At 41.6% G+C, this 26,249-nt stretch overlaps 1 protein-coding gene across 7 annotated transcripts in view; it reads right to left on the bottom strand.

Annotated features, from left to right (window-relative positions):
• Nucleotides 1-26,249, bottom strand: part of CBLB (Cbl proto-oncogene B) — a 226,022-nt gene that overhangs the window by 47,051 nt on the left and 152,722 nt on the right. For all 7 annotated transcript variants that reach the window (XM_075072562.1, XM_075072555.1, XM_075072552.1 and 4 more), the window contains 3 exons: nt 15,596-15,781; nt 8,105-8,470; nt 2,331-2,425 (listed from right to left, as the gene is read on the bottom strand). In XM_075072562.1, coding sequence (XP_074928663.1) covers nt 2,331-2,425; nt 8,105-8,470; nt 15,596-15,781 — 647 coding nt within the window. The remainder of the gene's footprint in view (nt 1-2,330; nt 2,426-8,104; nt 8,471-15,595; nt 15,782-26,249) is intronic.

Consider the following 26,249-nt stretch of genomic DNA (forward strand, 5'->3'; position numbering starts at 1 on the left):
GACACTCACTGACAACCCTTCAGGTACAACACCGGAAAAGCCAGACAAGGCAGATGGCCAATCAACAAGGACAATAGACTGTAGAAGAGCTTAGTCTTCCTGTGAACCTGTGGGTCAGCCTGTGAAGAATGGCTACAAGGTCTCTACAGAGTCAAATGGTCTTCTCACCCGATACTAAAACATTACCAGGGACGACTTGTAACTTTCCACTGTTAAGGGAAGGGGGGGGGGTCAAACTAGGGAAACAAAGGACTCCTGCCTTATGCAAATCCTATTTAAGGGTGAGGAGTGAGGTAATCCGGACCATCAGTTCTCCCCTGCTACCCCACTCAAGATGACTGCTGGAAACAACTGGGGAAAGAACTGGGCCCAAGCTGGAAGGGCATCTGGCCTGTGAAGAAGATTATTAGAACCACATTTAGCCTGAGAATTTACATGTAAACGGTTTCTTTACTGTATTAAGATCAGTTTGCATGCTCTGTTTTATTTTCTTAGTAATCTGCTTTGCTCTGTCTGCTACTACCTTAACTATTTAAAATACATATTTATAGTTAATACATTTATTTCTGGACTATAATATAACCCAGTTTATATGATTTCTAACTGGAAGAAGGCAAGAAATTGTGCATACCCTCTTCCACATTGAGGGAAGAAGCAACTATAATATATCTTTCGGTCTGTACTCCAAAGGAGGTGCACATCTAAATGCTGGAGCAAGTCCCTTAAACGGAGTCTTCCCAGAGCTGATCTACAACTGTGTGTGTGTGTGTGTGTGTGTGTGTGTGTGTGTGTGTGTGTGTGTGTGTGTGTGTGTGTATATATGTGTGTGTGTGTGTGTGTGTGTGTGTGCGCGCGTCAGAGGAGGTTTTAAGAGCCTGGTTCAGCAAGACAGGTAAAAAGGAGGCCCAGGCTGGGAGAACAGGTAGACTCAGTGGTATCTCAGCACATCAGGTGGGCTTCAAATTAATAATATACGGAGATATACCTATCTCATAGAACTGGAGGGCACACAAAAGGTCATTGGTCCAGCCCTCTGCCTTCACTAGCAGGACCAGTACTGATTTTGCCCCAGTCCCTAGTGGGCCCTCAGGATGAACTACAAACCCTGGGTTTAGCAGGCCAATGCTCAAACCACTGAGCTATTCCCTCCCCTTCCTAAGGGGTGGCAACCATCACAGGGGTAAGTATCATAGGATATACGATCTATAAAAGAAAAAATTCCATAGAGTACAACTCATTTACAAAAGAAGGTTGGAGTCTGTAGATCCATTACTTCTGTAGAAATCTGGGGAATCACAGCTCAATCAGAAGATTCACTTGTTGCCGAGATCATCTTGGCATCAAACAACAAATCATACAACTCAAAGCTCAAGAGTCGCTCTACTCTGAAATGACAAATTCATCAGGCACATTCTCGGCTAGTGAGGGAAATGACATCTGTTTGATCTCCATACTCAGGGTGCTTATTTTACTGTTTACTCGCAACACGGCCATACTGTGGATCGTCGGTCTGGCCAGCATGCAGGCAACCCAGTAAAGCATTAGATGAGGACATGCGCACCGAAAATATAACACCCAGTTGCTGGGGTTGTGGGTTCTCACAAACACCACAAACACACCACACACACCAAACCCCGCCCCCCCCACTCCCCTATTTACCTCTTGACCTTGTTCCTACACTCTCTATGAATTGACTTTCAGTAGTTCTCTGTGGGTTTAGGGGGAACTGAACAGGGAAGTGACTTATTTCATTCTTTGGCCTTCCATTGCAGGAAGCCTTCTACCATTTCCTGCCAGAATTTTCATTTCCATTTTACTATTAAAAGTATGTGGGACATTAATTTAGATTTATTTAATTGATCCATTTCAGGAAAACCATTTTACTTCTGAAAACAAGGTCGCAATGGGAACACATTCACCAGGGAACTTAGGCCCATGGGTACATTGACATTTCAAGCGCTGGCCCCCGCAGCGCTGCGGGCGGCTCGCTTGCCGCGCAGCGCTTTGAGTGTGAGTGTAGTCATAAGCCGCAGCGCTAGGAGCAGAGCTCTCCCAGCGTGCTTTGTAACCATCCTTTTATGGTTGTAGCGTGCAGCGCTGGAAGGCCGCTTCCCAGCGCTGCCGGGCCCTTGATTACACTGACCTTAAAGCGCTGCATTTGCAGTCGCTGGGGGTTGGTTATTTTCACACTCCAGTTGCAGCGCTGTAAAGTGCCAGTGTAGCCATGGCCTTAGTTAATTCTCTTTTTTACAGCGGTTCAGAATCAGTGTGATTGTCTATGTAATTAATGAATTTCTTTTATAATAGAACACCAGATAAAGATAACTTACTTAATACCAGGGAGGATGGAGGCAGCTGTGAGAGGGGGCGAAAGTCGAGGAGGGACATCATATTCTTCATTTCCTAGATGGCCATTTGAAAATACCTGAAAAATGGACAGAAATGTTACTCGGATGTTGTTACTTATACAGCATCACAGGAGTGTACTGCTTTACAAGTTCAGAAAGGTCTAGTCGCCCACCCGGCCAGGAGTTTGAAGTCATTAAATTGTACATAAAGATTGAAACACTAATCAAGTATTAAAACTCATGCAATGTTAACTTTGAGAACTGGCAGACAGACTTAAAACAGCAATGCAGAGGAGTGAATGGCCTTGTACATCCAAATGGGTTAAGCCTGAAACCTAAAGATGACAATTTAGATGTCAACTGGTGAAAGGGCCAGTATATGGCCTCTCCAGAGCTCAATGGCATGGCATTTTCACATTGGTTGGCTACTCGGATTGAGTAACATGACACCTCTACCAGCCATGAGACTGGACACATGAAACATTACTACCAAGCTATAATCGGAACTGTAAATGTAAACCCACTACTCTTACGACATGACTCAAATTAAAGGGCTTTCAACAAGAGTCTAGCTGGATGTAAGGGTTGGTGCTTTCTCTGTGTGAATTTGGTAGTCACTCTGTAAACAATATCATGGAATTCTAGAGCTCCTTTCACTGGATCATGTGAAAGCACTTTACCAGCACTTATTAAATTCCCACCTCATCCCTTTGAAGTGTGTACAATATCCACTTTACGAAATGGAAACACAGAGGTTAAGCAGCTTGCGCAAGATCACACAGCAAACAGAAGAGGCAACTCATGTCTTTCAACTGTAGTGACTTAAACCTCAAATCCATCCTCTCTCTCTTCATAGTACAAGTTATATATTTTCCAAGCTAAAGAAAGTTAAATTACAGTAGAGCAGCTCAGAATTGATAGACTGGTCTAAGAAACATTACTAAACCTCTTGATAAAACTGATTATAGTGGAATCAAGAATATTTTTCTTAGGTCATTGCTAAGGCCACAGCTATCCAATGTCTTTACACGAATAGCTGGACAGCTTTAAATCAGCATCTTCTACTTATGGAAAAGATTTCTCAGTTTTCATGAAAATCAGATGAAGATCGTTAAGAGTAAAGAGGTTTTAGGCCAAGATACAAAGCCCACTCACCCCATTGGCCTTAGGATAGGGCCGTCAGTCAATAAAATCTCAAAGCTATATGTTTAAATAATTTTAAATACAATTTTAAATATTTATGTTAGAATACTTTTGCTTCAAATTTGATAGACAAAAAAGTAGCAAAAGAAAAAGGAAACTAAAATGATTAGGGGTTTGGAGAGGGTCCCATATGAAGAAAGATTAAAGAGACTAGGACTCTTCAGCTTGGAAAAGAGGAGACTAAGGTGGGATATGACAGAGGTATATAAAATCATGAGTGATGCGGAGAAAGTGGATAAGGAAAAGTTATTTACTTATTCCCATAATACAAGAACTAGGGGTCACCAAATGCAATTAATAGGTAGCAGGTTTAAAACAAATACAAGGAAGTTCTTCTTCACGCAGCGCACAGTCAACTTGTGGAACTCCTTGCCTGAGGAGGTTGTGAAGGCTAGGACTATAACAGGGTTTAAAAGAGAACTGGATAAATTAATGGTGGTTAAGTCCATAAATGGCTATTAGCCAGGATGGGTAAGGAATGGTGCCACTAGCCTCTGTTTGTCAGAGGATGCAGATGGATGGCAGGAGGGTGATCACTTGATCATTGCCTGTTAGGTTCACTCCCTCTGAGGCACCTGGCATTGGCCACTGTCGGTAGACAGATACTGGGCTAGATAGATCTTTGGTCTGACCCAGTACGGCTGTTCCTTTGTTCTTAGGATATACACTTTTCCAGTTATACTGGCAATAACCACAAGGCCAAGTGACTTTAATTACCAAAGCATTGTATTTTGGGAATACAGTGTACCTAACTCGTCATTTTAGTCTTAAACTGAGTTTAGAGACTAAAAATAAGGGGAAGTGTCAGAACTGTGCATTACTGACATAGGTATAACACATTAAGAGCAAATGAGAAAACTTCATTAAGGCTCAAATTCCTATTATCACTTTACAAATGAACTGTAATGTTCTCACAGAAGCAAAATGTTAAGAAATTCCTTAAGGATGGGTGTTTGGGCTTTTTTTTTTGGTATCATGTCAATTGTTCATTTTAATCCCACTTTTACTCGAGAGTGGTTTGCTGATGTGTGACTATAACAATTATGGAACAGTACGTAAAGATACAAAATAAAAAAAAGACATTGCTTAAGGGACAAATTTTAAGCCAGTCCTCCACGCTATTTATTAAGTGCTGGCTCTGAACTTATTCATGTGCAAAACTGCATACACATACAAGCCTCTGCACTTTACATGTGCAAACATTTGCAATGTATACATTAAAAATTCTAACATTTACATGCACCATTATTAGAATTTGCACCTGCAAAACTCAGTAGCAAAGATACCTGAAAGCACTCACATAATTTTCCACATGCACAAATCGAGGCCTAATGGCTGAAAGTCACATCCTAATATTCCAGTGAACGAAAAGCTCTGCATAATGTATTCATTTTCCTGAAGGATGCAACTGCACCTTTTGTGAAAGCTGTATTTTATGACAGACAACTACAATGATACTCATGTAACACAAACTTGGACTTCTGACAAGTTTTATGATGTGCTCTACAGTGATGTTGGCCACAGAGATGCGATATGTTTGCTTTAGGTACCATGTACTAGCATTCAACTGGGTAAATCCTTAAGGCTCTGTCTGATGTTCTATATTCACTGAAAGTATATTACCAAAAATAGTTTTTGCTGACTTGTGTGCATGTAAGTTTGCCATAGGAGTCATGGACATGCATCTGAGGGCAACATTTGACCCTTATGGAAGAGTTATCCTATTTTGAAATATCTAAAAATAAGCCTACATCAAACCATTATAGAAGACTCACAATCACACTGGAACAAGAGAATTAACATTAAATCATTACTAATATAGAAGAACAGCTCTAATATGGTTTCAGAGTACTAGCCGAGTTAGTCTGTACATGGCAGAGGGGCACTGCAATGTGACATATGCCATCATGTGCCAGCAATGTCCCTCTGTCATGTACATTGGCCAAACCGGACAGTCTCTACGTAAAAGAATAAATGGACACAAATCAGATGTCAAGAATTATAACATTCAAAAACCAGTTGGAAAACACGTCAATCTCCCTGGTCACACAATTACAGATCCAAAAGTTGCAATGTTATAACAAAAAAACTTCAAAACCAGACTCCAAAGAGAGACTGCTGAACTGGAATCAATTTGCAAATTGGACGCCATCAAACTAGGCTTGAATAAAGACTGGGAGTGGATGGGCCATTACAGAAAGTAAAACTATTTCCTCATGCTTATTCTCCCCCATCCCCAGTTCCTTACATCTCCTTGTCAACTGCTGGAAATGGGCCATTTTCATTACTACTACAAACAGTTCTTTTTGTCTCCTGCTGATAATAGCTCACCTTAACTGATCACTCTCCTTACAGTGTGTATGGTAACACCCACTGGTGTGTGTGTGTGTGTGTGTGTGTGTGTGTGTGTGTGTGTGTGTGTTTGTATGCCTACTGTATTTTCCTTACAGTGTGTATGGTAACACCCACTGGTGTGTGTGTGTGTGTGTGTAACTTCCTACTGTATTTTCCACTATATGCATCTGATGAAGTCAGCTGTAACCCATGAAAGCTAATGCTCAAATAATTTTTTTAGTCTCAAAGGTGCCACAAGTACTCCTGTTCTTTTTGCTCTAATATGGGATATTTATTCTTAGATAAGAGGCAAACTGTATCTGACTTTCTACCTCCAATACCAGCTACTGGTCTTTAGATGGCCCTGTACATAACTGTTCTCAGGAAAGATGCTAACAATACAGTAAAATGTGCACCATTTCTTTTATGAAGCTTGTAAGACAGTGAAAGATAGTTAAAATAGAAGCACATTCTCCAACTTAACAACTAATCTGGATATTGTTTCCCATTAAGGTTAATTAAGATGTCAGCAGAGTTTTCACTAGATTTTCATTGCTTTGGGTACATTTTCTAGAGTGATTTTTGATCACATCAGAATGTCAGCTATAATGTGGCTATGCCTCACCCACCAATTTCATAGCTTTCAATATCAGGACTCTGGTACTAAAAAGTAGCATTAGAAGTCTGTTCCATTTTCAAAATTAATCACATTTATTTGGACATCATATATGCAATTGTCCAGAGCTTCCATAACGAATCCTGAGCTTACTTGCAGTTTTGGAGGAAGAACTCACTGGCTCAAAATGCTAGTGGAGTTAGAAAAAATTTGAACAAATTTGTGCCATACTTGTGAACAGGGGAAGTTGCCCGTACCACAACATACTACTCAGCCAGCCCAGGAGAGAATCACACAGGCCTCTTCTTTCGTTGGGCCACAAGAAAGCCAACGCCTTGAAGGGAAGTTACAAATAGCATCATCTTCCATCTCCCAATCCCCTTCATCACAGAGAGCTGATGAGGCACCCTCTAAGGCTGGCTCCTTCACATCAAAAATTGTGACTGTCTGCCTTACTAGCCAGTGCTGGTTACTGCAGCTCCAACAGCAGGTGCCCTCTATCTCCCTATTCAAGTCCACAGAAGGAGTACAGAGAACCAGACAAAGATCCAGCTGCAAAAATGGATGTTATTGCAATCAACTGCAACAAGAACGTGCAGAGATACAAGCACAGCTCAGTTCTAAGTTCTAGTTATGCTAATACTACAAGAGTGATAATATCAAATTGAGGATTGCAGCATGTGGGGTTGTGACTTTGGGTACGTTTACACTATGATAAAATACCATGGCATGGCGGCAGATGGCCTGGATCAGTTGACTTGGGCTTGCAGGTAACGGGCTGCAGGGCTACAAAATTGCAGTACAGATGCTAGGGCTCAGGGTGGAGCCTGGGCTCTGTGACTTTACGATAGGGGAGGGTCACGGAGCTTGGTCTGCAGTCCGAGCACGTACACTGCAGTTTTATAGGTGCACAGCACGGGCCCTGCAAGCCCAAGTCAGCTGATCCAGGCTCTGAGACTAACTGCTGTGGCTTTTTAATCACAATGTAGAGGTGCTCTTTTTACTGTTAAAAAGACAATTTAAGTATATATATATATATATATATATACATATATATATATATATATATATACACACACACACACACACACACAAACACACACGTACAAGGTATCTGATTTATAATTTGTTCTAATTTTTTTAAATGTATAAGCTATGATGTGTACTTATTATTTACACATATTTTGTGGTTTGCGGTGGTTACAGAATCTGCATCTCATCTAAGACTGGAGCATTTATCAATAAATGTACATGTAACTTTAATATGGTATTTCCAAAGACAACATATAACTGAAGTCAGTAACAGCACCAACTCTAAGGATCATTTGCCAGAAGAATATAGCAAATCTAGAACAGTTTTTCATGTGCTGCCATTTTTGTGACAGCTTCAAGTTAAAATTAAATCCTAACTGAACCTCATTTACTGCTGCTTTAAATCAGAGTTTAACGAGCCTCTCTTATTTACAGGCTTTCTATTAAGTATCGACAGGAAAACTTCAATGAAGCAGATCAACATCAGCAAGAATAAACGACACTTTAACCAATGTGAGACTTCACATTGGATTAATACATAAAATTTGGCTTTGTGCCACGCATCTCTTACCTTGGCACCTTCTAAAGGCAAATCATGGCGTCTATGTTTTTTCATAAATCCTGGGTCAGAACCCATTCGGTTGTGCCTTCCATTTATATTTGAACTTGGAGTGAGTCCTGGTTTGGGGGAACTGTCATTTAGGATTCGACATCCTATTAAGGGACTTGTCCCAAACACATCTCTGGGGCACCAAGCTTCAAGTGGCACAGGCTGGTCTCTGGAAGGCACACTTTCAGGATGATGCAAATGCCTACTTATCCTGTTGTCCGGCGGGATAGGAGGGGGTCTCTCAGGTGGAGGTGGAGGAGGATCTCGCAAGGGAGGTGGTGGTGCTGGGAGGGGTTTATCTTGTTTCCTCACCATACATGGAGAAGACTAAACAAAACCAGAAATTAAAATAAGTCAAGTCTATGGATGTACACCTCATGAAAATGTACTGCTTTACCTTTTTTGTCTAAGGGACAAACTTCAGGCAGAGGCTAAGCAGGCATTTGTCTAAGATGCGAGATCTTACGGTAGCATCATAATAGTACTGGGACACATCAATATGCCAATCCCAAACCCCCTCTGCTACACTGGTGGGGTTCTTGATCAGTAACTCTCTTCAGAAAACATATTCCCATTTCTGCAGGGATGGAGGTAGGAGGGGGAAGGGCTGGCATCTCTGAGTGATGAAACTTCTCCAGAATCCTCCTTTGCTCTGGCTTCCACAATATCTCCTTTGAAGCACTGCTACAGGCCATGCAAAGGATTCTGCGACATATTTGTGAGCTCAAATGTCTTCTGCAGAAACACACATTTTTGGAGTGGGAAATACCACATTAAAACGCACTGGGAGGGAGGAAAGGAGCATGGAGCAGCAGTGGTTAGGGACCAGAAGGCAGAATGGACAGGTCCCATTTTTGTTTAGGACACAAATGCACCTATGGTCAACTCTGCTCTTTACATGTCATCTACTACTAGAACAATCTTGTTCAAGTCACACTCAGGTGACATGCTCACTGTATATTTATGCTTGCAGTCCACACACAGTACATTTCCTCTGTCAGAGCATTCCCTTGTTCAGATTTGAACAGCATTAGGCATTAAAGGAAATATACTTTAAAACTGTTCACAAAAATAATGAATCCAAGTATATTTTAAAAAGCAGAAAGCTGATCAAAGGAATATATCTATGGAGTTCTAAAGCTCCTATAAATGTAGTATATGAGAAAATAAGGTATTTTCATAAGAATTAGATTAACACCACCTTGCAAAATTATGCTCCACAAGTCATCTGAGGTGTCTATCACCCCCAGAATCATTACTATTAATCATCGTGGTAAAAGGTAACCAAATTTTGTGCCTGGATGGTATAGAATTTTGCAAGGCTGCATTGTTTTTCTGAAATATATGCTCTATGAATTAGTTTGGGCAAGTTTTATAACCTGTACTACAGTAGAACCTCAGACTTATGAACACCAGAATTATGAACTGACCAGTCAACCACACACCTCATTTTGAACCAGAACCATGAAATCAGGTAGCAGCAAAAACAAAAGAGACAGACAGACAAAAACAAATACAGTACAGTACTGCATTAAACGTAAACTACTAAAAAAAAAGGAAAAGCAGAATTTTTCTTCTGCATTGTTAAGTTTCAAAGCTGCATTAAATCAATCTTCAGTTGTAAACTTTTGAAAGAATAACCATAACATTTTGTTCAGAGTTATGAACATTTCAGAGTTACGAACAACCTCCATTCCCAACGTGTTCATAACTCTGATGTTCTATTGTATACAGCATGCCAGACCAGATCACAATTGTCCTTTCTGGCTGGGGAATCTACGAATATTAACATTGCAAGAAAAATAACCCACAATTTTGCTGAAAGGAAGAAAGCACTGAATTTAGCCTTACACTGCAGGAACTCCCTCAATGAATTTCTAGGGCAACAGTCTAAGTCCTTTAATCACACTAAATACTAACTTACTCCACTAGTAAACTGCCACAGAAATAAGTGGAACTACTTCTAAGATGCTATTCAACATGAGTAAAAGTGGCTAAATCTAGCTTCTACTTAATGAACTTTTCCAAGAAGGCTACAAGGTAGGGCTGGTCAAAAAATGTGTGTCAAAATTGTTTTTCAAAGAAAATTGGGTTTTTGACTAAACGTTTTTTGTGGAAAGTGTCTTTCTGTGAAAAATTCCAACTTTTCATTGCAATCCTGGAAATTCAATGTTTAGGGTTTTGTTTTTCGACTAAAAGTCAACTTTTTTCCAAACAGCTTTACTGCAAAGTTTTTAACAAAATGTAATTTTCTAGCAAATAGTGGTATTTGGCGAAGGTAGCTGACATTTTTTGATTTGACAGAAGAACAGTGGACTACATACAATATTGAAAAGTACATTTTCTGTGTGGAGTGCAAAGAATTCAATATATACTTCAAAAAGAAGGAGTAGTGTGTCTCTTTCCCTTTGTACTACACTAAAGAGTAGGTTACTCTGTGTCAGGGGTGCATGCACTCCTTGAGCCCTTGATCAGAGATTTTCAGTGATCAGTGTCTGTTCGGCCCATGGATGGGCCTTGTGCCTCCTTGTGACAAATACCTAGGGGTGCCCAGGCAAATTGCCCTTAGTTCCTTCTCCACTCAAACATCCCCTAAAGAAGAGTCCGAAGCAGAGGGGAAGTAGGACAGGTAGTGGCGAACCCACAGGGGGACACATCTCAACGAACAATTATCGCACAAAATGAGTAACCCATTCTTCGAGTAGTGTCCTTATGGGTGTTCCACTTCAGGTGATCTCCGAAAAGTAACCACAGATGAAAGGGGAAACTTCACAACAGAGTTTAGAACTGCAGAACCGGAATTTCAGTTCTGCAGTTTCTGTTTTTCAAGTTTTTGTTGAAGAATTGCCACTTTTAAATCTGTTATTGAGTGTCCAGGGAGGTTGACGTGTTCTCCGACTGGTTTTTGAATGTTATAATTCTTGATGTCTGATTTGTATCCATTTATTCTTTTGCGTAGAGACTGTCTGGTTTGGTCAATGTACATGGCAGACGGGCACTGCTGGCACACGATGGTATATATCACATTGGTAGATGTGCAGGTGAATGAGTCTCTCATTGTGTGGCTGATGTGATTAGGTCCTAAAATGGTGTCCCTTGAGTAGATATGGAGTTTGGTGTGACTGCTATGAGACCACACTGATGCACAATATTCAGCTGCAGAATATACCAAGGCAATTGTTGCGGTTTGTAAGGTCCATAGACTCGAGCCCCATGATGTTCTAGTCAATTTTCTGATAAGCACAACATGAGACTCGACCTTATTGCAGGTGTTTTAGAGGTGTTGTCAAAAGGTCAAACTCCAGTCCAGTACAACACCAAGATACTTTGGACTAGCGTCATGGCTGACGCTCTCAGCACAGAACTGCACATCAAGTTTGATATTAGCTATTTTATTGCTCAGATGGAAAGCAGTTACTGTGGATTTCTTTTGGATTAGGAGTAAATTTCCAGCATTGGAAATAATCAGCCATTGTGCTAAGATCTCAGGGTCGGGTGCAGCTGATGGTATGGAGGCTTGTATGCTGAACTGCTAGGGCAATATTATCCGCATACATGAATTTCCTTGACTCTGTTGTGCTATGTCCGCAGCTTATAGATTAAAAAGTACTGGGGCCAGGACAAAGGCCTGAGGGATGCCCAAGTTAAGAGTTCTTGGTCTAGTGATCTGGCCATTGAGGAGTAACTTAAAGCAGCGGTCCCCAGTCGTTGCCGGGATCGTTCACTGGCAGTGAACGACACAGGAGACCTTGAAGAGGAGGCCCTGCCCCCAGACAGCGTTGTATGCCAAGGACAGATCAACAAGGGCGATTTCTGTCTTCAACCTACATTGGAATTCTGCTTCAACGTGGCTGGTAAGTGAAGCTACGGTCATTTTACAAACATCCTAAAAGAATCGACTGCTAAGTAGGACATTTCATGTGGCCATCGCAAGGCTTTCACCCCCTGCTGGACAGAAGAATGCGAGTCTCTCCTGAGGGAATAAGAAAACAGCAGCAACGCAGATAAAGCCACTGCACTACTTGAGTCCTTGAATTTGGCGTGCCTAGAAAGGTGGAAAAAGACCACTGAAAGCCTTGATTTCCCCCATTTGAGCCTTAGAAATGGGATCCCAGCCAGTAATGCAATGTTCAGCCAAGGTGACAGCAAATGCTGTTGCCTCATTTTCTTTCTAACAGCAAGACACTGACAGATAAGATTCCATGCCAGGAGGTCCAGTGGGAACTCCACAGAAACTTTCAACAATGCCCGGAAGAATCCCCACTCTCTTCCACATATTCTGTCAAGGAGATCATGTTGCACTGTTGGAAACCATAATGCTTCTTACCCGCCTGTTTACACGTGGGTGGAACAGTGGCAAATATCTGCCACACTGTCTTAGTCTGATCTAGGAGCTCCTCACTCATGGGTAATGTCACCCTGGAAGGTGTTGCTGACTGCAAGATAGCCAATAGTTTGTGCTGCGAATCCTTGATCTCAGAGGAATTTGAAGAATGACAGCAATGCTTTTTATGAGGTCTTGAAATTGTTGAAAATAATCTACTATGGACAGTGGTGGAGGCATAATCACCTCCTCCGGAGATGAGGATGAAACAGGTGTTGGAGGGGCGGCCTCCTTGCCTGCCTTAGCTTCCTGCTCCTCAAATGTCTCCTCCTGTGGGGGAGCTGGTTGGGGAGGAAAGTGCTGTACAACTCTGGCCTCCCTGAGACAGTACCAGCGGTCTGGCAAATTGCTGTCAATAGGCAGCCCAAGGGTCCCAGGGTAGCAGTTGGGGGGCCCAATATGGAAGTGGAGGTGGCACGCAGGGTTGGTTCCACCACTCTTAATAAGCCTGATTTTCCCTATGACTTTCAGAGAATGGATTCCTGAAGGGATATGTTGGAGAATCCCCAAAAGAAATAGAGGATATTAACTGGAGGTCTCCTTCATCCTCCATCTCCTCTAAAGGAGGAGCACCCACAGAAAACAGCAAAGAGTCCTGTGGTACCCTCAGATGAGGTAGTCCAGCAATTTGGGTCTCAGTATCAAAGGACACTCAGTACCCAGGAGTGGGTTCATCCATTATTAAGAAGTCCTTAGTATGTCTGAACTCCTGCGGTTCCAAATAGGGGATTGGCATCAATTTGGAAGCCAAGGTCACAGTCACCAAGGCTGATGATACCGCCGAAAGCGAGCGTACCAAAGCAGACACTGATGGTGTCTAGTGCCATTCCTTGCTTGGTGCTGCATGCCTGGGTACTGACAGCTGAGCTGAATGCATAGGTATTGACCTTTGGCTGGACTCAATGGTGCCAGTCCCGAGTGTCTATGCTTGCCCTCCTCACTGGTAAAAGGTAGCAAGACCCTAACGAAGCCACCTCTTTTCTCATGCTCAGGGATTTTACTGCCTGGCTCATATCAGACAGGTGTCCTTTAACTCAATAGTACCAAGTTGAAAGATTAAGTCTTCGGAGACTGCAGACCTCTCCGGGAACCTGGACTTTTTCTGAGCTGCTTCCTTAAAATGACTGTCCATGCTCCTCTTTTTGGAAGTCTTCCCTGAAACCTCCAAAGTCTCACCTTTCTTAGGTAAAGTGTGTGTCAATGTAGAAGAGGCACCGGATCTGTCATGAGACAGATGTACTAAGGAGATGTACTAGATGTGACTCAGAAGCTGGCCAAAGTGAGCAATCCAACATTACGTATCTGAGTTTAATCTCCGTGTTTTTCCTTGCCCTGGACTTGAGGGCCAGGCAGAAGTTGCACATCTGGGAGACGTGGGACTCCCGCAAGCAATGGACACACTTAAAGTGGCCATTTTAAAAAGAGATAGCCTCTCAGCAAGAGAGGAAACATCTGAAATATGGCGAGCCAGGCATGTCCTGCCAGGAAAAAAAAAAAAAAAAAATCCTCTCACAGCTTATCTAGCTAACTAACTATAAAAACTATTGTAACCACTATAGAAACATTAGAAAAGTCAAGGGGCACTCAAGGAGAACACGCTAGGGCTGAGTCTCAGGCTGAAGCAGTTGAGAAGGAAGAGAGGATGGTTGGCCCCTGCACTCCAATATAGCCTCAGTAACAGCACAAGGAGATATAGGATGCATGCATGGGCTGAATGGACATGGCTAACTAAAAATATGCACACCTGAAGTGGAGCCTATAGGGCCGCTACTCAAAGAAGTTTGTGCTACTGAGTGAATTTGAGCACTAGCTGTTAAGACCATAGCCTCTTTAGCTCCAGTTTAAGTTAAATGACAGAGTTAATTAAAAATGATAGGGATGAGGAAACATTTTTATATACTTCATTTGTTTTGGTTAAGTATTATGCTACTAGAATTAAATTCAATTTCAAAAGGAAGCTGAGTGTCAAGTGTAAAGGCAAAATGCTGATAAAATAAATAGCCTGTTTATCATTGGACTGCCATACACACATATATGCTAATACAGATTTCAAAACACGCCTTCAACATTTAAGCCATTTCTTACATTTGTACAATGGTTCTCTCATAATCGAGAAAATTCAAGACACTTAAATCCAATATTTTATGTTTTCCTTCAGACTTTCAAGTATATGATTATTAAAACTGTTCTAAATCACCAGTTTTCTTCATACACAAATACTGTACATATTCACAGTGTACACATTTATTATTTTCTTTTCTAAACCCACTTGAAACATGGAGCCTAATTTATCACATCTTAAGTTTTTGATAGCCAGACATTTGCATAATTTTTTCTTGCTAGGACATTATGGAAAAGAGTGTACATCATCATTTGATTACAGCATGCAATTTTAAAGCAGATAATGATCTTTTAAATGTACTTTAGAGTACTTTCAGTTCCTGTTTAATGTTGCAAATCAGGGACTACTAGAGGAACTTGTTCCATCAGAGTATGTCAATACCATGGTTTTAAAATAGTGAAATATAAGCATGGGACTAAACACATGTAACACTGTTATCAAAACAGTGAAATGGAAGCTTGGAGCTAAGCCTGTGTGACACTGCCATCAAAGTAAGAAATCATGTTTATGTGTCATTAGCTTAGGGTGACCAGACAGCAAGTATGAAAAATTGGGACGGGGTTGGGGGGATAATAGGAGCCCATATTTAAAAAAGCCCCGTATATTGGGACTATCCCTATAAAATCAGGACATCTGGTGACCGTACATTAGCTGATTCTGCAAGATGTCATATAGGGGGACAGCCATAGGATCTGATCCAAAGTTCACTGAAGGCAACAAGTCTTGCCACTGATTTAAAGGATGCTTTGATCAGGTCCTTAATTAGTGAATTGGGGCACGTTAGAATTACATAAGGACTTGGTAGAAGGCCTAGGGGATATTTTGGATGTAGCCAACTTTAAAAAAAATGCACTGGCCAATCTTTAAAATAAAAATGCACTCTAAAACTAACAAGCATCATCTCTCATAATTCAGTTAGACAGAAACATGATAAAATAAGATTTACCTTTGGTGAGCCAGTAGGGCTGGCACAAGGTGACCGTGCTACCCCCTTCTGAATGAGATCCAGACGAGGAGGCACCGGTGGGAGACTAAGATGGGGAATTTGCAGGGGGTCTGGAAGTGGCTTTCTTCTCTGTGTAAGTGGAGAGGATCCTGGAGAAGTCACTGGTGAATTCTGTCTTTCATTGCACTTCAATACAAAAAAGAGCACATTACTAGCATTTACCTGATCCCATTAAGATTACAGCTTTCATTGCTTGATTAAGGCATTTGATATTTGGAAGGTGCTCTAGCCATCTGCTAGAAGTGCTCACCACCCCGCTTCTCTTGATTAACAGATTAACTTTGATTAACAGATTAACTTTGCAAGGACAGCATTATTTAATGAACTGCTGCAATGTCATTCTTCCTCCAACTTTTACTGAGACAGTTTAAGTAAGATTATTGAAAGATTTAAAAATAGACACAAAGAAATTAAATTATGTATTATTGCAGTAGCAGAAACAGAAAAGAGGTTTATATAGAGGAACAGGGATGAAAACTTCACTATATACTTGTATTTTCCTCTTGGTAAATGTTTATTTTATATGCAGCATTCCTTTTAGGATTCTATTTATTATTTTTAAAAGCTATTTAATGAAGACTGAATCTTTCACTTACCACACTTTATCATAGGTCATTTTAAAAATCACACTTCAATATAAAGCTGAATAACTTATTCTAAGCTTTCAGTACACAAAATCTTCAAGCCGGGATGCATCAGAACAATCATTTCTGATTCATTTGATTCATAAATTTCCCTTGACCAAATTCAATTTTTGTAAACCAATATTACATTTCGTATAAGTTTTTTTTAAATGTCCAATAATGATAAATGTTAAGCTTATTTTTGCCTCAGCCTGTGTGTCACAAAATACACACTGAAATTGCAAATTAAGTAGCTTTCTTTTAAAAGGCTAATCTAAATATAGAAAAAAGGAATGCAAATGTACCCTGTAATCTAAAGATAAATCCAATTCCCAGGGTTTCAATTCTCATATTAGGCCCTGTCCGTGCTACTAATATACTCAGCTTTGCAACCCATTCCTGAAACTCATCTAATTTATAACACAGTGCCAACTCTGTCCACATACAGTATCTATTCAAGGGACGCCATCATAGGACCTAACCACATCAGCCACACTATCACGGGTAGACAAGGCCTCAAGAACATATTCAGGAAAGCACTTGAGTATCTGTTTAAGCTAACTAATTAAATGGGGCTTGAGCACATGCTTAAAAGTCATGCATGTGCATAACTACACTCCTCATTCTGGAGCCATAATTTAAAAAATCCATTTTACTAGAACAGAGGCATTCAATACTGCAGTAAACAAGTTTAGTCTCAGTCTTTTTTACCAGTTGTGTTGTGTTAAAACTGAATTGTTTGGTAACTTCAATTACAGTAGTCAATTATTGTATATTGACCCTATACAGGGGGCAAGGGATCTCCAATATTTGAACTGTCCAGAAAAGGTCTGGGTAGTGCAGAACACATGCTTTTTGGGAAAATCAGGGACTAGGAGTGCTTTGGGTTCACCCTGAAGATAGTAACCAAGGCTGTTGGGAGCCAGAGTGTGGCTGGTGTGTTCTTGACAGGCTGCTGGAGTCAGAGTGGCTGGCTCAGGGCTGAAGCTATACACAGACACTCTGGGAGTGACCTGCATGGTGTTTGTGAGAGGCCCAGGTTGGAAGCTACAAAAATAAAGCATTGTGAGGCACCCAAGGTTGCAGGGCAGGTGGTGACAGCCCCTCACTGGTCTGGATTGCACCCTAGAATGTGACACCTGTGTGCGTTGAGGCCATACCGGATAGAACCACCATCTTCAGATTGTATCTCCAAGAACACTCATCACTTTTTCTCTTGTTATGGCCTTCTCTCACACGGTTCTACTCTGAAAAGTGACTATGTAAAATAACTCCTCTTCTTATTTGCTCATTGTGGCCTCATTTCCATTGCACTTTTTTCACTCTCCGTATCTACCTGCAGATCCACCAATGATAGGAACATCATTTGCAGAAAGGTCACTGGAAGCTGATGGTGTTTTAACCACTGCATCATGTAGATCAACTCTGAGTTGTGGTTCCAACACAACAGTTAATATGCTACTAGTCAGTTAATAATAGCATTCATGCCTTTGCTACCACTCGGGAAGACTCCTGCCCCCATCACAGTGGTCCCCAACCTTTTTTGTTTGGCAGGCACAGGACGACGAGCCACTGAGGACCGTGGCTGGCGGACGAGCATCTGCCGAAATGCCGCCAAGAAATTGGCAACATCAATAGGTGTCACTGCCAAAATGCCGCTGACTAGCAGCAGGCTCCAGAGGGATGAGAGGCATTTCGGGGGCGACGAGATGCTGCTGCTTCTCGTCAGCATTTCGGCAGATGCTGCTCCGACGGACAGTACACAGGCGCGCACAGATGCCCTGGTGGGTGCCATGGCACTCACGAGCACCGCGTTGGGGACCACTGCCCTATCGTATCAACAATTGTGCGGGGTGGGGGGACGGGAGGGGAAGAATGGTTAAGAAAGAATGACTAGCACACAGTTTACCTAAATAAGTGGGAAGAGCGTTTGCTTCTGTTAGCCCTGCCAAACTAGCACAGCTAAGAGGGAACGAACCGGTTACTCTACTTTCTGGCATACCATACTAAACCATTATGTTTAAGTTCCTAATAATTTTACCTGTGGAAGCCTAATTTGAAGATAATGGAGTTGCACAAGCATCCATAAGATTTGGCCAGCAGAATCTTTACTGATACATAACCAAGGAAGAACCCAGCTTGATTCTCAGATTTCAGTTTGTGCTTAGGAGTTGGAGGGGGGAAGTGAGAGGGAGGAGAGACACCTGACTTGTACATTGAGCAAATCCAAAGTTAAAATCAGGCAAATATAGAAACCAGGGTTAGAAAAAGTTTGAGCTGCACTTTCACTATACCATTACATTAACTTTGCTGATAAACTTTTTAATTTTTTCTGTGAAAAGAGGGCGATGAGCACTGTATAAAATGCCTAAACAGATGACAGCAGAAAATCTGAGTGCAATGAATTATTTCTGATAGCAATATGACCTGGGTTTTGTACGTTCCACCTTACAGTCTGTTATACTACATGAATCTTTTTCCAGTGCTTCTGTGTGAAGGATTTTTTTTTTTTTTGAGCACACTATTGTGAATGCTCCTCATTTTTTTCTTGACTCATCAGCCCAACACTTTATTCTTTAGAATTCAAGATGTTTTCCCATCTGTTAGATTATTCTCCCATTTCACTGTGTGATAAGCTTTAAGCTCCATATCTATTTGTTATGTGACTATTTCTACTCCATACGCCATGGCTGGTAACCCACAAGTGTCAAAGTAATAAGGAAGTTTGTTCTGACCCTTCAGGCTTTGATCAGCCTGGCTGTTCAAAGTCTCTGAGTGGATAATCACTCTCTGACGGTGAGGGGCGGAGCTGAGTTGAGCTAAGCTAAGCAGGGAGACTTGGTACATAAAGTCATTTGCTAGGCCAGGGATCAGCAACCTTTGGTAAGCACCCTGGTGGGCTGGGTGGGTTTGTTTACCTGCCACGTTTGCAGGTTCGGCTGATTTCAGCTCCCACTGGCAGCAGTTTGCCACTCTAGACCAATGGGGGATGTGGGAAGCAGCGCGGGTCGAGGGACGTGCTGCGAACCGCAGCCAGTGGGAGCCAATCAGCCGAACCTGCGGATGCGGCAGGTAAACAAACTGGCCCAGCCCGCCAGGGGGCTTACCCTGGCGAGCTGCGTGCCAAAGTTTGCTGATCCCTGTTCTAGGCAAACAAGAACTGTGAACAGAAGTAGCTAGCTGGAGAGCTCCAGAGGGAGTTGAGAGAGGAAGTGTGAAAGAGTTGCCTTCCAGTTTCAGCTCTACTTGTGATTTCAAGATGGATGGGGATGGAATAGTGATGACGACCTGCAATGGATGCACCATGTTTTCTCCCCTGCCTGAAACCAGAAGATACTTCTTGTGCATGAAGTGCAAAGTGGTGACTGTGCTGGAGGAAAAGATTCTTGGTCTGAAGAGTTCCATGACAGCCACATTTGGGAAACGTCAGTACGTCAGGTTCAAGGAAGAAAGGAGCCGGCCACCAAAGAGTCAGAAAGAGAGGATGTCACACAGTAGGCCTGGTAGTTTGTAAATCATATTGGCATTCCACATGGCTGGGGACAGGCAAGACTGGACAGGCTGTGAGTACTAGAAAGAAGAGAAGCAGGAGAAATTCCACACAGCTGGAAGTTTCCAGTCAACAAGTCCTCGCATGGAAACTGTGGAAAATACTTCTCAAGATTCAGCTGTTTCAAGGAAATGGTGATATGTACAGAACACACCTTGCGATGGTAGCTCGGCCCAACCTATAAGAAAAGCAAGCTTACCCACAAAGAATTCTCCAGCCACGCAAGGAAGAGAGACCATCTTTGCTGGGGATTCAATACTCAGAAGAATCAAAAGAACAGGTGGGTAATAAAACAGCGTACTACCTTCCTGGAGCCAAGACATGAAATGTCACTTAGATTGGATAGTATTCTGAAGTGGATGGTCCAGGATCCATTGGGGATGGTTCATATAGGCACTAATGACACTGCATCATGGGATATCTCTCAGATAATAGATTACTTCAGAGAACTGACCCCGGCACCGACTGTGGCGCTGTTGCTCTTTGCACATGGGACCCCAGAGGAGCACAGGGCAGTGATCAGACCCCAGTACCAGCCGCCTTTTCATCATCAGACGAGGCGGTGGCAGGTACCTCAACTGCTCCGGTCTTAGAGGACACTAATGTCTTTTGACTCACATTACACTGGTAAACTTTTTTTTAAATGGCAAATTTTTTCAGGGCTTATATCTGGGCACTGGTTCACATGGTGACAGTGCCAGCATGCTGAGCACCGAAAATGTGGTGCTCAAGGCTGGGTCAGGTACAGCATGCTCGAACTGGGGCTGAGGAACTGCCTCCATAAGTAGAACTTGGAGGCACTGCTCTCTGTCCTTAAAGATCCTAGGCGAAAACCCTTACATATCGTACAGAGGTCTCTGAGATGTCCCTCACCCAGACACTTAAGGCACAATGAGTGCAGGTCACTACTTGGCATAACCTGCCACAGACCGATTGTGATTTAAAGCCCAGGGACTGAGGCATACCCTGGTGCCAGGGGAAAATGTTGGGAGGGAAGACCTCCCCCCAAAAGGAAACCTATAAGAAAAAAAATACACTAATTATAACTACTGTTCTAACTATGTACACGGGCATAGAGATATTGCGAAGCACATGCTTGCCGAGGCAAGAGAGGTAGGGAGTTCCAGCCAGCTGTCACAAGCAGTAAGAAGGAACTAAGTGGGGGTCAGTTTAGCAGGGCCTTATATTGGGCACAGTGAAGGTGTGAGTCCAGAGGGTGTCCAGGCCAACCCTACAGATACTGCTAAGGGAAAAATCTTCCAGCTGTCGAACACGTGGTGTGCGCATGCCTGATTGGAATGGATATGAACAAGCACTCGAAGAACTGATCATTTATTCCTAGCGTTTGTTTCCTATCTTTTAATCAGTTACTGATCCATGAGAGGACCTTCCCTCTCATCCATGACTACTTACTTTGCTTAAGAGCCTTCGTGTCAGACCTGCCAAAGGCTTTCTGAAAGTCCAAGTACACTATATTTACTGGATCACTCTTGCCCACATGCTTGCTGAAACCCTCAGAGAATTCTAATAGATTTGATTACTGTCCATACATACCTACATGGGGAACAAATATTTAATAATGGGCTCTTCAATCTAGCAGAGAAAGGTATAACACGATCCAATGGCTGGAAGCTGAAGCTTGACAAATTTAAACTGGAAACAAAGTATACATTTTTAACAATTAGGGTAATTAACTACTGGAACAATTTACAGGGGTCATGGTGGATTCTCCATCATGGCGATTTTTAAATCGAGATGGGACGTTCTTCCTAAAATACGTGCTCTAGGAATTATTTTATGGAAATTCTATGTCCTGTGGTAGACTGGAGGTAAGACTAGATGATCACAGTGGTCCCTTCTGGCCTTGGAATTTATGCATCTATGGAAATCTTCATACCATCATTAAGTCTGCTAAAGGCTCTCAGTGTTTACTTCAATTTTCCTGGTTGAAAACAGCAGAAAAATTATTCAGCCTATCTGAAACTGTCATTGTTTATAGCCTTACTATTACCACCAAATACACGAGACCTCAGATTAAAGTGAGCTGGTGTTGGCCAGAAGTTGGGTGATGACCTACAAGGAAAATCCAGGTGCTGCAAAAATACTGTTTCCCTTTCCGTCAAGGCAGCACTAAAATCAACATTACTACATGGTGTTAAGAAAACGGAGCCTGGAATGTTGGATAAGTCTTAAAAGTTGAGGTCCTGACTATTTACAATCAAAGATTCCAGGGTACTTTAGCCAGGACAGGCTATGGCACCAAGTGTTCTCACAAAACTCTAATTTTTGTAATTACATTAACAGTGTTCTCTGGCTATATGGCTGTTTGATGTTAAACTTTATGACATTCCACCACAGAGATGGCTGCACTGCATTTGCACGTGAAGTAATTATAACTGTGCATAAATATCCATGCATTTTAAATGAAAGTTGACGGGTATGCAGAACAAGGCTATTGGTCATAGCATGAGTATACATATGAAACTAGTAGATGAGCTCTTTCAAAATGCTTTCTTAAAAGCAGATACAAGGCAATGGGAATTCCAGATTTTGTGTATGTCACTGGAGATTTCCGTGTTCATGTTACTCAGTGAAAGGAATAGAGGGATTAATCAGCTTAGACTAGGAAACAGTATATAAAACAACAAGTGATTAATAGACAAACAAGCACAAATAAATCTGACAATGACAAACTACAGAAATCTTTACCCTTCAGCGGGCCTGCTGCAATATATAGACCTGTGCAATAAATATTATATTAAGGAAAAGAGCACAGACTCCTTTGTAACAAAATGAGCTTCATCAATAAGGCAAAAGTGCTGCAAAAGGAAAGCAGTTACAACTTAATTTGCAATAGTACTACAGAATGATCTTTCAGACTTGCAGTGAACCAAAACTGTGCTACTCAGTCTGATGTGTTAATTAGCAGCAAAATGCAATGTCTATTCTCTCTCAGTGGATGCAGACCTAAGGAAAGAATAAGAATGCAACTATTACTGACTACAACTCCTGGAGGATCTTGTTCTGATCCAATTGCTAAATCAGCTGCTTTTGAATCCAAGAGTCTTTTTTACAAATCTTAGCATGACACTTTTTTTAAAGCCTGAAAACATGATTGATTCAGTACAATTGTGAGGATCACAATGTACTGCAAGGAGACAATAACATTTTAAGGATTGCAACAAGAAATGTCCAAGATGTTCTGAGCAGATCTGCACCAGCGCTGGACTTTTTGGGATTACTAAATGAGTAAGTTTCCTTGAATCCTCATTAACCTACTGGAAACTTGTCTTATTTAGAGCAGCTCATGTTTTCATAAGGGTGATCACACCCCAGTTGCATTAATATCATCTGGAATTACTTCAAGGTTGTATGAGGACTTAAAACAACATAGAAACAACACGGCTAGGTACACATTCTTCTACATAAACAGGGCTGCCAATCTGATCTTGCCCAGTCAGTCCAACCAAATACATTATTTATATGTCTTGGGTTTAGTATATTAAATTATCTTTAATTCAGAGTTTAAGGTCTCTTAAAATCTAGCATTTCTGGTTAGCGATCATCTATATTTTGTAACTGAGCATTTCCCTCTTTCTGAATCTATAGCACCACTGAAATGGTTAACATCATCATTAATCTTAACTGGTTTGCGAACTTCAAAACCTACTGGTAACCATGTGAATCTAACACTATTAAATGTGAAGTAATTTAACTGTAAAAAGGACAGCTGGATCAGATTGTTCTATCTGCTCTGAGGTCTCATTTGAGCAAAACAAAACCGGCACAAAATGAGATCCAGCTGTCTACTCCAGCCTGCCAGACCCATTCATTATTATTTTTTTTTTTAAATAAAACCTTATAAAAGTTTTTAAAGTTGTGCAATTGATGTGCAGGTTAGCCAGCCTGCAGTAAATGAAAAACAAGTGGCACAAATTTGGTTTATGCTACATCAGAAAGCAGAGAGGGTCTGCACATCTGAAATGCCCCTATTGAAATTTATTTTATTACCCCTTTCAAAAAGAGTATATTTGAATACTGTGCCCCTGACCTTTTATGTCAGAAGACAGAATGGCCTGAGGGAGGGAAGGGTAATTTAAAAAGTTAATCATCATTTAACTTTAATATAGCACTGTAAGTTTCGATGGGGCTTTACAGAATTAGGGGAAAAAAGTAAAGTCCCCATCCTAAAGTATTTGCAGTCCAAAGTCATTATCCTGCACACACAGGCTGAACTTTAAGTGCATAAGCAGAACCATGGAATTACTTACACACTTAAGTTAATATGTAGGGCCCAGATTTGTAAAGGCATATAGGCATTACTAGTCTTAGCATCAGAATGCTCAGCTGACTTAAGAACCCAAACCTCATTTTCAAAAGGTATTTAAGCACTTAGGAGTTTGAAGTCCACTGACAGTCCCTTTTGAAAACAAGATCTGGGCTCCTAAATAAGCTAGGTGTTGAGATGCTGAGCACAGCCACATCGAACTATCTTTTAAAATCTGGACCTATGTGCCTAATGGGTAGGGAGACTGAGGCCAAAATTAGACAAGACAGAGCAGAAGACAGGAAACAAATAATAAATAAGACACAATCACCAAAAAATGACAGGGGAAGGAGCAGAAGAACGTTAATTACAAATACAAGTGATGGGAGCCTTACAGAGGGATAAACTGAGCCTGTTAGTCAGAGCCCACTGTAAGGGGCAGTACAATGCCTCCTGAAACTCCCCAGTTGCTCTCAGATACTGGGAACTATGAAGTCAAAGATTTTCAAGTTCTTTGGTATAATCTCTGGATCAAAACTGCAATAAAATAGGTGAGTCATTAAGAAGACACTGACCTGTGACGAGGCAGGAAGTTAGCTAAGATAAATGTCTGAGTTCATTTTTTCCCCCATTGTTTTCTCTTATATATTATGTCAAAGTTGAAACTCTAGCACAGAGGTTGGCAACCTTTCAGAAGTGGCGGCCGAGTCTTCATTTATTCACTCTAATTTAAGGTTGTGTGTGCCGGTAATACAAGGCCCGTCCCTACCTTTTCTCTGTCTCCTCTACGGAGATGTGTGCACGCCCCCTTCCCCTCGCTAGGGCCATCAGCTGATTGGCACAGGGAAGGAGAGGGGAGGGGCAGGAAAGCATCACGCTGGGAGAAGAAGCGGGGGAGGCGGGAAGCTTGGCTGCTGCAGGACCAAGCTTCTGCCTCCTGCCCCCACAGGGGAGAGTGGTGGGCGGGGGGCTTGGGGGGGGCTGAATGGGGCTGGGACTGCGGCAGCATGCCACTCAAAATCGGCTTACGTGCCGTGTTTGGCATGTGTGCTGTAAGTTGCCGACCCCTGCTCTAGCATTATGGCAATATAACATTTCAGAACATATATGTCACTGCAATTAAGATCAAATTAATAATGCACAAACAATAGTTTGCCATCAGTTCAAGGGGAAGTAAAAACCCCTCCAAATCCTTGAGAGCGAAGATCTTTAGGTCATGCATGATTCATTAAACACACATTTACTCATCCTCTGTACAGAGTCTGCTCTCATGACAAATAGCAGCTTTCAGTCTTGCTGACTTCTCCTAACTACTCTGAGGACAACAGTGTGAACCAAAGTCCGTTTTTGGTGCATTGAGACAACTATCAAATTAATTCTAGAGAGCTGCAGATATCCCCAGACAAAGTAACTTTTCACATGGTTTTAGAGCAGAAAATGTGCCCACCGCATATTAATTTACTTTGACCTACTAAAATCTGCATGTGTCTCCTATTCTCTTAGTGCTTTCCCCTCTGTGGTTTACCATAACAATAATGTTTTTATTCAGCTGATACAATTATCCTAGCATCTATAAATCTACATTATTTGTTCCTAACCATAAACTTTATTTGGACTTTTTTCTGTTTTATTTTTTTCAAGCAGCTTGCAAATCAAGCCAGGTCTGGTGAAGATAATATGGCAGATAACTCATTTTTATTTCAACCATTGTGACAATGGAGTACTAAAGATTATTCCCAACTTCAAACCACCTATTGGAGATTCAAGTATCTTCTTTACAGAGATTATTTATTCTAAACGTAAAAAGAGAAACAGTATTTTATGTTTACCCAGACCTGTATCATACACATTTATAAAGATATATTCCCTGATATGCATCTAAAGAAGATAAAGGGGAAAAAAAAAGGAGGTCAGACAAAGCTTAATTACAACAAAACAAAACTGGTGAGAAAAGGAATGTTGCAAGCAGTGACTGATTGAGTTGATCGGATTCCATGGAGGCAGAGAGCTCCAAAGCCTAGAGTCAATGGACACAGCGTTATCTCTCATCAGCATTTCATAGCGATGCGATCCAATGATCTCAACACACCTTGGAAACATTAATGAATTAAGCTTCCTGGTGAGACACAGACAGATTAGGCGAACACACTAATT

This window comes from Chelonoidis abingdonii, chromosome 1, assembly GCF_003597395.2.
Source record: "Chelonoidis abingdonii isolate Lonesome George chromosome 1, CheloAbing_2.0, whole genome shotgun sequence".
Taxonomy (NCBI): Eukaryota; Metazoa; Chordata; order Testudines; family Testudinidae; genus Chelonoidis; species Chelonoidis abingdonii.